This window comes from Sander lucioperca, chromosome 9 (assembly GCF_008315115.2).
Source record: "Sander lucioperca isolate FBNREF2018 chromosome 9, SLUC_FBN_1.2, whole genome shotgun sequence".
In the NCBI taxonomy this organism is placed as follows: domain Eukaryota; kingdom Metazoa; phylum Chordata; class Actinopteri; order Perciformes; family Percidae; genus Sander; species Sander lucioperca.
In genome coordinates, this window is record NC_050181.1 from 37,706,165 (window position 1) to 37,721,453 (window position 15,289).

Consider the following 15,289-nt stretch of genomic DNA (forward strand, 5'->3'; position numbering starts at 1 on the left):
ATATAAAATATGTCCCAACCAGGCTATTTTGTTGGATGATCATTTTGTTTAATTTTGGGTTCAGCATATTTTTTATTATGAAATACTCCTCAGTGGTTTATGTCCTGTTTTTTTTTTTGTTTTTTTAGTGTTTATTATTATTTGACCTGTCCTTAACGAGGTTATGCTTTGATAGGAATACTGCACTCGTCTTTCTCTGATGTCTGCAACTAGATTGTAGTCAGATCCCAGAACATCAAGAGGCCGATGCCGCTCGGCTTGCAGGCGGTGTGCGTCACCATCGCCCAGTCACCTGTTTTCCAGTGATGCTCTTTGTTGCGCTGATTACAGCGCCTCCCCTCTTACGCAGCCAGGCCCATCGTCAGCCCCTCGCTGGGAGTAGATCAGAGAGCAGGTGAGTCACAACTCTGAGGGAGGGAGAGAACAGCGCTTCCCACGTCAGCGATGTCAACGCAGAGATTCTCCGTTCAGCAAGACACACGAGGAAGGATGAAGAGATGGCTCACTTAACAGGCTGAAGAACATTTCAGCGGTATGATTAGTATGTCAGGACACGTTTTGCTTTCTGTTCCTCAAGGTAACGATTCTCCTGTTAAGACAGTTCCTCACACTACATTAGCTTACATGAGTCGGATTATAACACGCATAAAATCCCAGTTTGTGGAGTCACTTTTAGTTTTTCACTTATTTTTTTTTTTTATTCAGAATTTTTTTTTTTGATCCAAAATGAATATGCACCTCAGTTGGTCCCACAAGGTCTAGCCTTTGTAAAGGCTCCAAGGCATTGGATTTTCTGCACTACTCATTTTACAATAAAGCAGATGGTTCACCATGAATGAGAATAAAAACATGAGTTTCATAACATACATAATGTACTGTAGCTCAATCCCAATTATGTGACAGGAAAAAGGGACAAGCTGTACCTACCCTCACAGTTTCCTAGGTGACCTTATACATTATAACGTGCAGCAATGTTCCCATGTTGAAGAGATGCAATTTGACATGAATGCAGAACGAATAATTACATTTCACATCCATACTTGCAGAGAGCGTGAAAAGACAGCTTGTCAACCTGTGATTTTAACGTAAGACAGGCTATCCTCAGAGCATTACTTAACAGATAGGTCTACCAATATTTTATAGTTTTCTTAATGTCAACAAATAAACAAAGCCATCAAGGTGTTTGTTTGTCTCTCAATACTTTCTGACTTGCCCAGCCTGTCTGTAGTTCTCAGCCCATCATTTTCCTACTGAAGACAATTCTTTAGAAGTGGGTGACAAATGTATGCTTTTATTCTTTTAAATCCTAAATGGTTTCCTTAAACAGCTGAGCACTGTGGTTTTTAGCAAACACTCCTCCAGTGGGAGTAAATAGTGCATTTTTGGGGTAATATTTTCAGCTGTGGATTAATACATTTTGTGCATATTTATGATGTATGTGGGATTCATTTAAAATAAATGTGGCTGTGTTTGTAGCAATGAAAAAATGTTACCCTAGCAACATGTTTTTTTTTGTGGTGGGGGGGGGTTATACTTTATGGACAACAATGGAGAGGACTACGATATATCAGGCTTCAGCTACACAGGTTATTCTTGACAGTAGGATTAATTATTAGTTTTGGTCTTTTCATTGCATTTGTTGACAATAAGAAACACAGAATATTATCAGACTTATCTTTTATTTGGTAATACAGAGTAAGTATATCCCATGCTGCTGCTTTTTTAGTTTCAACCTCCACTTTCGCAGCCTCAACTCTGTCATTGGACCATCTGTTTAAAAGCCTGAGAGGCTCCTGTGTCAGTCACTTACGTGTCATCAGTCAGTCTGCCCCTCAGCAGAGTCCCAGCAGTGATACAAACCCTTTGCTCGAGCCCACGGAAGCTCCTGGGTACCGCCTCCTTTATAATAATGAATAACTGGGACAAATGACTAACAAAATCCTCTAAAAATAAATGAAATATGAGTTTAAAAAAAGATCTTGATGCACATATTTTCGACCCTTGTGTTGGCTGTATAGTCTGGGCATCCCATCTGTTTTTACTTAATAGGCCTAGTGTGTGCATTCTCCAGATCTGCTTATATGGTGTTAATGAGAGAGGGCTGCGAGCACTGAAGAACTTAACTTTTTGTTTTGTTTACATGGTCAGCGTTCTTCCTATTTCTAAATACAGAAACCATAAGCTTTCTTGGAGATTTACACTTGTGGTGATTGAGACAAGAAGGACACTTGAGGAGGATATGGTTTTAAAATGAGAGAAATGGGTGACAGAAACTCCATTATCTTTCTTCCCATCAAAGTGCTTTTTGTTTTAAACTGTACAGTATTCACATACACATTGTTTGGACATACAGTAGCATGCTGAAAATTCACAGTAAAGGCTGAAAATATTTAATTTCTAAAGATGGGTCTATATTTTCAAAGCAATGTAATGAATGCATTTGATTTTAAGAATGGTTACCAATAAAAAGGGGGCTTCACGTGTCACATGGCGTCACAGTGGAAATTAAGGTCTAAATGGAAATGCTGGACGAGACTGGCCACCAAGAAAGAAGGTACTTCTGTCCTTTAGGATATACGCAATCTGTGTTTTGATGCATCGGTTAGGCTATGTTTATTTAGAAATAAATGTAAGGGACACAAAGATCGACCAAGTATCTAGCACATGATGATGTTTGACGTTCTATAAACCAGTGTTTCAGTCTGTCGATTATAGATAATGGATCTGAAATAAAGTTGCAGATTGTTATCAGGTTATATGGAATTGAAGCCAGGCGAGGCCGTGTGAGTAAGCACATGCTCCGTTCCTGCCTGGCCGAGCTTCTCTGCACTGCGCAGGCCGCCGTAGAGCCTCTCTTCCACCGACACGACCAGCTTGTCTGTCAGGCTGCTCTCTGTTAGAATAGCTTGACTACTGTTGTTGTTTCTGTTGTTGGCTCTCGGATCCATGTGGATCATTTGTGTAGTCACAGTAGTGCAGCTAGTTGTGCTTTCTGCGTCCTTTTTCGTAGAGGCCTGGCAGCCATTACCTTCATCGGTTGACTCCGCACAACTCTTTGTTGCATCAGTGCCTTCAGAGGTTGTGTCGGCTGTACTTTCTGTGGCGTCCCTCGCAGCTCCTTCACTTGACGGATCTTTGTCCTCTGTGCTCTCTTTGGTTGCATCCTCACAAGCCGCAACCTCACTGGCTTCTTCGTCGGCAGCGCTCGCAATGCGTGAGAGTGTGCTGTGATACCTGGTGTCCAGAGGGTAACTGGCGCTGTCACCTCTCCGCAGCGGAGTGAACCTCTGCCTCTCCAAAGATGGGGAGTACCTACCCCCGGCGCCTGACCCTGGGTCGCTGTATTGCTTGTGTCTCTGCCACTGTTTCCGGAGGTGAACTCTGGATCGGTGCCTGGAGCGCAGCGGAGAATCCTGCTGGTCGAATCGGGGATCATGCCGGAGGAACTCGTTGAAAAGAGCGTCTGTCTTCTCGTCGATGCTGTAGTCGCGGCGGCGGAGACGGGGTTTGTGAGGACTTGATGGCTGTGGGATTGGCTTCATCAGCGGAGACATCAGCTGGGAGTGTGATTCTGGAGGTTTCTGAGGATGAAGGGATTTCAGAAGCTCGTATGGTTCTTGAAGGGTAAGAGACTGGCTGCCAGTTTGAGATCTCTCCCTTAGTTTCTCCTCTGCGCTGTCTGCCATCTCATCCTCCAGCTCCTCCTGAAACAGCCTGGCCTTGATGCTCTCGCACACTGAACCTTTTCTCCCAGAGCTGGTGAAGAACAGCCTTCTCTCAGACGCCGTCTTCACTCTAGGAGCTCCAGGAGTCCCAAAAAGCCTCATTTCCTCCGGGGCCCTGGATGGTGCTTCAATGGAGGCGTAGCCGCTGTCCATCTGGAGGAGCTTACGGTTCCCTGGCTCACCCTCTCCTCCAGCTCCGCTTCCCACCTCACTGTCCCCACCTGAAGCCCCTCTGATCCCTCCCTCCAACATCTCTCCCTCTCCTTCTTCAGGCTCATCGTCCAGGTCTTGGGACCTGAAGCAGCTGTCCAGGCCAGAGCGAACTCCGGCACCATCGAAAGATGAGGCGCTGTCGGCATCACTGCGGATGGACTCCCGATCGGTGCTGCTCTGGTCTGAGGAGGCATATTGCTCCAGAGAGGCTCGCAAGCTCCAAATGTCTCTGTACAGGGAGGGAGGAGCCTCCAAACTCCCCTGGCGATTCATGGACAAAAGGGATGAGCCTGAGTCGGCCCTTCGTCTGGCCTCAGCTCCCAACACCCCCTCATCTCCGTCATCTGCTTCTGCCTCACTCTTTTTCCTCACATCTGATGTATTGGTGTCTTTAGTTATCCATGTCATGTCTTTAGACCTTTCCTGTACGGCATCTCTTTGTTGTGCTCCAAACAAGTCATCATCTTCTATCGCTTCCAGCTCGACTCCCGATGCTTTTGTTCTTATAACTGCACCAAACTTTGTTTGTTTTTCTACCCCTGTCCCATTGGCTGTGGCCTCCTCTTGTTTCTGGGAGCGACAATCATTTGATGGCGAACAGAGATCCTCTTTTCTGGCATCGGTGCTGCTACCACCTACCTCCACCGTGGCCTCTACTTTTAACCTGCACAGATAGAGAATATTTAATAATTCTGGGAATGTCATTGTGCAAGTCATGGGATAATGAGAAGGGATTTACCTGCTGAGGAAGACTGAGGACGTGGGTGCAGTGTCGGCGTGGGACAGAGACTCTGCAGAGAGGGACTGGAGGCCACTGGTCTGGATGGGGGACTGTGGGAAAGAGTCAATGACCTCATCTCGGAGGGACAAAGAGTCGTCTTCGCTGTGATCAGTAGTTTCACTTGCTGCTCTCTGTCTCTGGAAGGGCCTTCTCTTGGGGGACCCTGGTAGTAATTCACATAAAAGATAGCTGTCTACTGGATGTTTTTCACCTTTTTCTTTCAAATTGCTATTATTTTGCATAGTTAGACATCATCCACACATTGGAGCTTATTCATTCATTTATGACATTTATCCAAACCTTTGGCATCCAGGCTGGCAGCCCGGTGACTGCTGTCAAACTTCCACCTTCTGAAGTAAGGCCCTGCCCCCTCCAGACTGGCATGGCGCCGCAGTTTAGAGAAGAAATGTAGAACTAAAGTCTGGCCCGGAGCTTGAGTCAACTCTCCTCTCATCCCCCTTTCGCTCTCAGCCTCTCCACTGTCCCCGATAGTCTCCATCTGACAGAAGAGATGGAGGGAGGAGATGAGACATATTAAGGAGGTGTTGAGGCAGACGAGCTGAGATGAATTGCGACGGGCAGAGGCAAAGCCCTCAGGGGACAGCAATTTGTCATATTGTCACTCAGCTGCAGTGATGACTGATGTCACAGTGCATCAGTAGCTTTGAGCCTGTGGCAGCTGCTTTTCACACTCTGTTTGTGTATGATACAAGCGGATCAAGCCTCACTGAGGAGTCTATCTGTGCAAATGTATTTCTGGCCAATGAAAAGGCTCACAATTTTGCTGTAAAAAAAAAACCAAACTATGAAATGAACAAAAAATTGGTTCTTTTAATCTAAACAAATGTTTCAAGTAGAAACTTATAAACATGCTAACAATGTCAGCTGTGATTTCATACTTTTCTCACAGGCATTTCTGAGAGTCACACCCTGAAATGTTGACGCACACTGGCGACAAGAACCCAGGATGAAAACATGCCTGAGAACAAAAGATCTCAATGAAACCACTGTGCATCTCATCCCACGTTGAGGAAGTGATAAAACAAGACTCTACAGCTACGCTAGCGTGAGGCTGTACTTAGGCAAAGCATCACTTTGAGCTGGTCTGGAATCTGGACCAAAGTGGTCGACCTGACCAACCGACAGACCAACTTTGCCCTCTAAAGAGTCATGCTGCCAGCGTGGCTAAAAAAATGTATTGACCTGCATTATGTATTGACCATCTTATAACCTTATAACACAAAAGGGGAAACTCACTGTCTGGGACCGTGTGTGCTGTACTTTCATAGCTGACGATGCCTGTCTGGTGCCCTGGTCCAGGATGGTGGAGTGGTGCGGGTCTCCAGGAAGACCTCCGCTGAGGCTCTGTCCCACCCAGTCGGGGACTCTTCTCTCAGGGAGCTGGAGGGAAAATCAAATGCAGGTTAGAGATGAAAAAAAACAACAATCTGATTTGGTGAGATTTGTGCGTTAAATCACACCCAGTGTAGAGTTACCTGGTAGATGGTGAGGGGCAGTTTGGGAGCTGTTGTCTCATTGATGTTGACGGTGCTGCTCTCTGTTGAGTCACACTCCATGATGGTGAGGATCTTCAGGTCACAGGGGGCCGGAGGCAGGTGAAGGTGGGTCAGCCGGGCCTTTTTCAGGTGGTGGAAGTCTCCCTCAGTCAGGGTGTACCTGAGAAGACGACGAATCGTCAAATCCAGTTCCAGCTTATCCAAAATAAAAATGCCAAAATGACCTTGTCGAACTGTACCTGCGTCCCTTGTCCTGGGTCGTCTTCTCCAGTTCGTAAAGTGCCGATTCATTGAAGGAGACTCTGCGGCCAGTTGACCCAGTGGAGACAAATCGTTCTGTCTCTCCATCGTGACAGCTCGCAGCTGAGAGAGCGTCTGATTCATCCAGATGAATAGTGATCTCTGAGTGACGAAGAGAACAAGGACGAACCGAGGGAGAGAAATAGCGTTAGTGACGACGGTGAGCCAGGAGACACATTGTATGTATGGAAATACACAGCTCGGACCTTGGGTGGGCTGAGAATCCTCAGCATAAGTGGTGTTTGTCTTCTCAGGGTCATCACTCGCTCTGAAAAGGGGAAAATATATGGTTTCACTCTTTGTGCTCTTTCACAGAAAACACAAACGTCTTAATCACATCACAGCTTTCAATTTCACATATAACGCAGCTTTAATCCACTGCTGTCCCAATCACGTTGGCTCCTGTAATCCCTGTGTGTTTGCAGAAGAAGCAGGTCTGCTTGTCCCACAGTGTGTCCCTCGGCGGGGCGCACCCACCTGGAGTAGCGTCGTCCACCCATGCAGCAGTGGTGACAGAAGAGGAGCAGCAGGGAGAGCAGGACCAGCGTCCCCCCGGCAAAAACACTCAGCAGCACCAACAGCAGCACATAGTTGTCCACCTGGCCCGCCGACACAGGCACATCCTGATCCGGAGCAGCCAAGAGTTAGTCAAAAACAATACAGGTTTGAGGCACTTGTACTTCACTTGAGTATTTCCATTTTACGTTTACATTTCACATTCTCTATTTCAGATGGAAATATTGCACTTTTCACTCCAGTACATTTTACGTACATACCAAATATATAATTACTTCATAAAATATGGTGGTAATATATCAGTGACAATTAGATCCACATATTAAAACATACATTATGTCTGAATGAACTAAAGGAGTGAAAATGAGTGACTCCTTTTCACATGACACAGTCATTTGACTCATTATTAAATAAAAAAAGATGTATCATTGCAGCTTTAAGCAACATTTTGAATACTTTCACTTTGAGTACTTCTTTCACCAGTGGATCCCAGAGTTCAGTTTATCTGCCATGTACTGGACAATGTATTTCTTTTGCTCAGCACATTTGCAGTGTTTATAGAGATTTTGAAACCTACACACCAACCAGTTTATGATGGGTGGAAGTAACAGAAATGAATTGATAGAAATGGAGTAGATGAAAATGAATGTGAATTGAAAAAGAAAGATCAAGATTTGATTAATTTATGGCTGATTTGATTATCATGATATGATAAAAAAAAAAAAGTAATGTTTTATCATTTCCCCTGTCTTTGATATTCATCATTCACAACACAAAATTGCCATTTATCATTTAAGGAAAGTGGCCTCAAGGGTGGAAGTAACAAAAAATAATTGGAGAAAAAAAACAACCTGAAGTGATGAAAATGCATTCGAATTGAAAAATGGAGTGATACATTATCAAGTGATTCGATAAACTTGATTTTCGTTGAAACAGTGTTCATCTGATAATCAACTGGGCTGTAAACCATTCATCATTCACAACACCTGACATGTATCATTTATCAGCAATGTCAATCAAAAACCACAATTTAAATGCAGATCACTTCAGTCTTTTTCAATTATTTGTGTTATCACCCTTGAGGCCACTACGCTTAAATAATACATTTGTGAACGATGAATGTAAGACAGGAAAATGATGAAACATGGCTCTGTTTTTATCATATCACGACCGTTTCAATTAGCCTAAATCAGCTTTAAATGAATCAAATCACTTGATAACTTATCACTCTTACTATTCACGTCCATTTTTCCCACTCTGTTTTTCAATTCACATGCATTTTTTTCTCCTCCATTTTTATCAAATAAGTTTTGTTACTTTCACCCCTTATACCAGTTTTCCAATCCTAACTCTTGGCTCTAGAGACAACAACAAAACGGTATATCCTGAAATATGAATAAAGAATTTACCTTAAAAGTTCAAAATAGAACTCAACAATTCCTTGCCGACAGGAATCAAAATCAAATATTGACAGAAAATATGATGTGTCACTCAAAATATATCAGCATTCAAAACCAATATGGGTCAAACCCTGGTACGCTCTGTACTCTGTCACTGTTGCACAACATCAATTTAATCCCCATTGCTTGTATTCAGATGACATTGCTGGAGCTCGTAACTCATTCATTTAATAGCACGAAACGGCAGGAGCTTACATACAGTATCTCTGTTGTCATGTTTAGTTGCTGTGAGCTCACTGGCTGTGTTAGTCATTGCTTTTTCTCCCTTTGAGCTTCCCAGCGATGATGAATCTGTTTGTCGCATTATGCTGCTAGCTAAGCACCATCATATTGAATAAGGAGTGGAATTAACACTAAAAGACTTTCTTAAGTCCCTACCTCCTCACAGTGATTCTTATCTACACACACCAAACACACACACACAGATACAACTGCTTTCTACTCTCACTGATTAATACTCTCAGTCTTGGCTGAGTGAGCTTGGGGATGCTAATTGAAACATCAGCAAGACCCTTAATTCAATCTCCCAGCTCTTCCAAATGAGGGGGAAATGAGGCCTCCGCAGGCTAAAAATGGAAATCGGAGGAGGATGCAGAAACACATGAGCAATCCCCACACCAGACTTTCCTGGCTCTTCTTCTGATGTCAGTTTCAAAAGAGAGTGAAAATAATTGGGCTCTCTTCACCGTCACAAACGGAATATTCATCTGTTGCAACATTTAGCGTTACATAATATATGGAAATGTCAAAGATTGACATTGTGCACAGATTTAAAGGAAACCGTGGAGTGGAGTGGAGAAGCTCTTCACAGAGCACGGACCGACCTTTAGATGAGGATGGTCTTAACAGGAGCAGCAGCAAGGATGTTACAGCAACAACCCAAAGCCTGCTGCTGACTGGATCTGCCCAGTACTTTCTCAATCAATTTTTGTCTATAAAATGTCTGAAAATAGTAAAAAAAAAAATTAGCTGTCTCCAAATTCCTTATTTTGTCTGACAATCAGTCATAACGCCCAAAATATTCAGTTTACAACAGCAAATCACAACTGCAGCAAACAGAGAATGTTTGACATTTTTGATTGAAAAATGACTGAAAAGATTAATTTTCTGTCAATCGGCTAATGGATGTGTGTGTGTGTGTGTGTGTGTGTGTGTGTGTGTCAGAGTGTCTGTAGCTTAATGAAATCTGCTGTTTTTACAAGCTCAGCCAAACAGGAAGAACAACGTAATCAATCAGCTGGAGCCGCGAAGCCTCTCGCCAGTCTTTAGACCATGTTTCTAACACACACTGTCGAGGCAAACAACAGCCAATTCTCTTTCCCTACAGACAGCTTTAACTCTCCGATAATCACTGCCGCTGGCTCCGATATACCCCCCCCCCACCCCAGCCTCCAGAGGCTACAGTATGTGGCACACAAAGCCAGCAGCACAATCATTTGTATACAGATCAGGCTATCCTCCACTACAGCAGCTCCACCTGGGATATATAACACCTGTTACTGGAACACTCTGTGGTGTTAACTCACTGTGTCTACCTATTGCTTTTGGCTGAGGTCCAGTGTGATCCCTAAAAGTGGAAGAGTTGTCGTTCACCAGACCACAGACACCAGCTGATGTGAAGGTGTGCAGAGTATGTGTTGATGGTGTCGGACGTAGTGGTACTCACAGTGGAGTTCTCAGTCAGACTTGTCAGAACAGGCAAATCATTGCTCATGGTCCAGGTCAGCGTGTGTGAACCCTGCAGAGGATAGGTGGAGAAAGTGGAGTCAGACACAGCTGCTTCTTTCTAGACAATAATACAATTTCTGTTTCTCATGCTGCCATAAATAAGCACCACAGGTGTATTCATCCACAGCTGGAAATGGACCTCAACAAACACACTATTTCCTCCTGTGTGAGTAACATTTGCTAAAAACTACGGTGCCCAGCTGTTTCGGGAAATGATTCAACCAGTTTTAAAAACATACATGTGCATTGACTTAATGCTTTCCTTTTAGTGTAATAATTACATGGACAGTGTGTGATGACGAGCCATCACATCTCATATACAGTACAGGTTTTCCCACACAACTCCTTTGCCAGAGGAAGACATATTTGTGGTCAAACCGTCTCCTGTGACAGCAACCCACCTGTCAGTCAAAGCGGAACGCCCTTAATTATACCGCTCCGCCCTCTTTTGTCTCCTCCGGTTTCAAAAAACCAAGATGGCGATGGCCAAATTGAAACTTGAGTCTTCAAAACAGCAGTCCGCAAACCAATGGGTGACATCCCTGCTGCTACATCCATTTATTTTATGGTATATGGTAAGTACCTACGTCTTTCAAACTCTACAATCCCAGTTTGTAATGACGCCTTTCTGTTACAATTCTAATGTCATCCCAAAAATAGCAAAGATACCCCTGATGACATCACTATAGCAACAGAAACATTACACAACTGTTTTCGCACACTGAACAGTACTCCTCATGTAAGGTAACGGATCCTCTTGTTTAAAATTGGTGTAATGGCCCTTTAACATACCCAAGTGACACAAACCTAACTCTTGTCTGGACTGAGTGCTGTGCATTAAACCCTAATGTGTCTACCTACTGATATCTCCTGAAGATGGACAATTACGGCACAATAACCAAGCATCTCTCAAAAAAACGTTCATCTCGGTGTCACAGTCCATTGTCTATAAAATGAGACAGACGGTAAGAGGAGAAGACCTGACAGTACGTCATTATTTACACAGAGCACAGCTTGAGTAACAGTACATGATTGCATTCCTTACACATACTAGTAACACTGCCATCTGCCGCACATACCCTCTCCGTGGTATTTTATGTAATATCTCATACAATACATACAAACAGCTCAAGGTAACTATGACGAGGACGAAGCTCTGAATAGCAGGAGCACACCAACATTAGAGAACCACACAAAGATTATGCTACATTTTAACCCCCATTATTTAGCATGTGTAAACAGTATGTAAACATGTAACACATTATAACTATAATGTAGTTGCAAGCAGTATTTGTCAACAATTATACATTATCCTATGAAGACATATTTGATATGATTACAGCTGTTTTAAACTAGTTATCACATATTTACTGACATGTGATAAATAGGGTTTTCAAAGTTAAGTGTTGGCTGAATTTTAATGAAAAAAATTGTATTTTTATTTTGACATGATCATAGTTTGCTGCCTGTATAACAAACAGTTGTTAAACAAATGGTTTAAAGCCCTCTTGCAGAATAATGAAATGGTCTAATGAATGATATTGTCCAAGGTCTTAAAAATGTCACATTTTCCTTTTCTTTCTTATTACAACTTAATAAAACCACTAAACTCACACTTGGAGAAGGAGCTTTAAAAAGGCTTGTCTCAGCAGAAGCCCATTTAACTCATTTCACATTAACTGACCTGTTACAGCAACTAACCTTTAATTAATACTGCCAATCCAAACTCAGCCATAGCAGTTCCCTTTATGCATATCATGCATGCAATGCTGTAATGAAATATGTATAAACATTGATTGTAATGTTGATCCACGGTGTGTCAGTCATGACAAACTTCTACTGTGAAGCCAAACTGTTTTTAAACCCACATAGAACTTTATTTTAAATTCTAGTTGAGGTCCTAAAGTTTCCAAGGAATCACGTACACTATATATTAGTCTGAATTTTGGGGACAACACATCTAGATGGTGTAGCCATTAAAACATAGTCTTGAATATTTCAGTCATTGTAAACATCATATAACTGCAGGAGGTACACAATATAGGCCTATGTGTTTCGCTGTCAACCAGTGTGGAATAAGAAATGAAATAAAAGGAGAGAAGGTTTTTTTTAATCATCATTATGCCTAATTTTGAAATAATGCCTCGAAAATCCCCTTATGGGTTGTAGGGGTGTGAATCTTCACTGGTCTCACGAATTCAAATCATTCAAATCGATTCGATATCCCAATGCATCACTATGCGTCACCTCCTCAATATTATTATATATTGCTACACATGGTTTTCATCAACAAATTCAAGCAGTCTATATGAGCCTATATAAACTCCCCTTTTTATTCTATCTGCTTTTAAAAAAAGACACTTCCTGAATATAGCGGAGTTTGACAGCAGACAACACACAAAAGGCAAAAACAAAAAATCAGCGACCGGAAAATCAACAAGTAACATCAGTAGGCAATTAATCGATTATGGTCTGTCACTGCATCTATGGAGAATTGTCTAGGATTGTTACATTATTATGAATATTATAATTAAATAGGCTATATTTAATTTTTTTTTTTGTAATTATTATTTATTTGAGGGGTTACTGTGAGTGAGTGTGCGTGTGTGTGTGTGTGTGTGTGTGTGTGTGTGTGTGTGTGTGTGTGTATTTCCAGGGTCTCGTGACATGTTATGCCTTCACATCATCTCTCGTTTTAACCATAGGCAGACAGATGGACGAGGCGGCTCCGACACACACACACACACACACACACACACACACACACATTTCATTCCATTAGTGGAATGATGCTTGTGGTGCTTACACCCTTATAAGCACCATCAGTATGGAGGGAGGAGGAGGGGAGCGGGGTCACTGCTTATCACCCTGACGTGTGACTGGATTATGGTGGTCTCCATGTGCTGTATCTTACGGTCTATACAGGCGGTGTTGGAGCAGCTTCCCTCCGCTGTGCAGACTGACTACAGAGAGCCTCTGCAGCCGGCGGCGGCGCTCAGCAGCAGCAGCCTCAGCATCAGCATCAGCAGCATCTTCCTCTCTCCTCCGAAAACCCGCCGATCAGGACTGTCCCACATCTCTGCGTTGTCTGCTCTCAGCCTGCGGGGATCACGATTAGTAACACAGGAGCCCTCATGTGCCGGACACGGGGGGCTCCGTGCTCCCCGCGCCTCAAACATATCTCACTAAATCACTGCGATCATCTTAAGCCGGCTCTTGTCACCTGTCCCACGTCTTGCATAATGAAATAGTAGCGCATTACACCGCGAGCACGCCTGTATAGGTCCAATGACTGGTGCTGATGTGAGCGGGACAAAGATCGGACTCACCCGGCTGTAGACTCCGTTTGAAGCGGCGGTCCACAGGCAGCCTGCCCCGTCTGCATAGCCTACTTTAATTTGGGCTTCAAATGAAGACTGTAGTTATGAATGAAACCACACGCGATTAGACACACCCACCGCCCGCTCCCTACGCACCGCGTGACCGCCTCTGATGATGATGATGGTGGTGATGATGTGAGATGGAGGAGAAAACCTCATTCACAGCACCGGCTCATGAATGGCAGCTGCTGACAGAGCGATTGATAGGTTGGCTAACTGATTTTCTTTCTTTTTTTTAACCGATCCAGACATTCTAATTCATATTTTAACATTTTCCAATTGGTGTATTTGAGTCTGCCACTGTTTCTTTGTTGCGTGATAAAATGCAGGGAGACACATATGGGTGTTGTGGAAGTTTTCTTTATCTCTCGTTTCACCACCTGGGGGCAGCGTTGTACTGTTGTTTTCTGGTTAAATATGGACTACCTAAAATGGAAGTTCTTCATGCAGCTTTTCCTTCTTTAAAAAAAAAAAAACAGAGTCAGATCCAGTCCAGACTCACAGCTAAATAGAGAATAGGCCTAGTTTAAAATCATTCTAAGTTAATAGAAGCAATCCAAATTAAAACAAATGTTACACCATTGATCCGGCAATATTGTTATCTCCTCAAATGCACACTGTTGAGGGATATTATTCAGGGAACATGTAGACCTATCTATCTGTAGTAGCCTATCACTACTCACACGGTTAGTACAGATGAGTTCCATCAACCTGCGCTCCATGACGTAATGCATTCATTTTTTTTAATTTTTTTTATTTAATATAAGGTCATTAAGTCCTAATACACTAATACACACAGCCAAATCTAAACTCTGTTACTTAAAGTTAAATAGCCATAAAACTGCTGCAATTCATGATCATATGTGTGTTTGCCACATTGCATCATCTTTCAAACAAGTCAAACCCTGGATCCAACTCTAGTTTGACAATGTTCGATGGATAGATTGTTTGATCGATAGATAGATTGATTGGTTGGTTGATTGATTGATTGATTGATTGATTGATTGATTGATTGGTGTTTAGGATTGGTAGTGGGGTTCAGGCCCGTATTTGATGATTTGAGCTTAGTTATTTGACTCATAACAAATGTGATTAAAAGGCATTCAATATGACCAAGATAACCCACCTTTGTAAGAGTGTTTGTAATTTGGTTCAGTGTCAAGTTATTCCCATTATATGTTTCTTTTATTTTCTCTATCCCCTGTGCTTTTTGCATCACACATGTCCTATTCTTTTTGCGCTCACACTCTGATCCCAAAAGGCTCCTTGCAATCATCACCTCTGTAGTGTACGTTCCTGTGTGCTGCACAAATAAAGGAGTAGCACGGATGGAAAATGCAGCAGCTGCAAAGTGGCAGGAAGTCTAATCTGCGCCTGTTTGATAACAGAAAGCGGTAGTCTAGTCTAGCGGTAGGTAGAAGGTCAGACATCTGAAGAATCTATTTCTACACAAAGACCTTGCCTAAAAAACTTTAGCAAATGGGCCTGAAACTGAAAACAGCTGGTTGAGTGACAGAAATAACAGCACACATGACTAGAGAAAACTTTGATTCGACTGAGGTTCAGAGCCAACAAATTGACCTACATGTATTTACTCACTGGAGTTATTATGGAGAAATAATGAAGTCTGTTGGAGCAGTGAGGTGTCACTGTTTTTGGATAGATGCAG

At 42.9% G+C, this 15,289-nt stretch overlaps 1 protein-coding gene across 1 annotated transcript; it reads right to left on the minus strand.

The window, feature by feature from the left end:
* Window positions 1-726: 726 nt before the first annotated feature.
* On the minus strand, window positions 727-13,697 carry LOC116037247 (voltage-dependent calcium channel beta subunit-associated regulatory protein). The gene is made up of 11 exons (XM_031281052.2): window positions 13,570-13,697; window positions 13,155-13,339; window positions 10,179-10,250; window positions 7,014-7,159; window positions 6,743-6,804; window positions 6,476-6,638; window positions 6,216-6,396; window positions 5,977-6,120; window positions 5,020-5,218; window positions 4,678-4,882; window positions 727-4,602 (listed from the first exon to the last, which is right to left on the minus strand). Exons 3-11 carry the CDS (start codon window positions 10,224-10,226, stop codon window positions 2,754-2,756), a joined length of 2,997 nt encoding a protein of 998 aa, XP_031136912.1. The 5' UTR covers window positions 10,227-10,250; window positions 13,155-13,339; window positions 13,570-13,697; the 3' UTR covers window positions 727-2,753.
* Window positions 13,698-15,289: the final 1,592 nt, after the last annotated feature.

Coding starts and splice junctions, on each gene's coding strand:
- LOC116037247 (XM_031281052.2), bottom strand. CDS start 10,226: ATGAGCAATGATTTGCCTGTTCTGACAAGTCTGACTGAGAACTCCACT. Junction 6,121..6,215: donor TGCCCCTCACCATCTACCAG/GTAACTCTACAC, acceptor TTTTCCCTCCAG/CTCCCTGAGAGAAGAGTCCC. Junction 5,219..5,976: donor AGCACACACGGTCCCAGACA/GTGAGTTTCCCC, acceptor CTCTTCTGTCAG/ATGGAGACTATCGGGGACAG.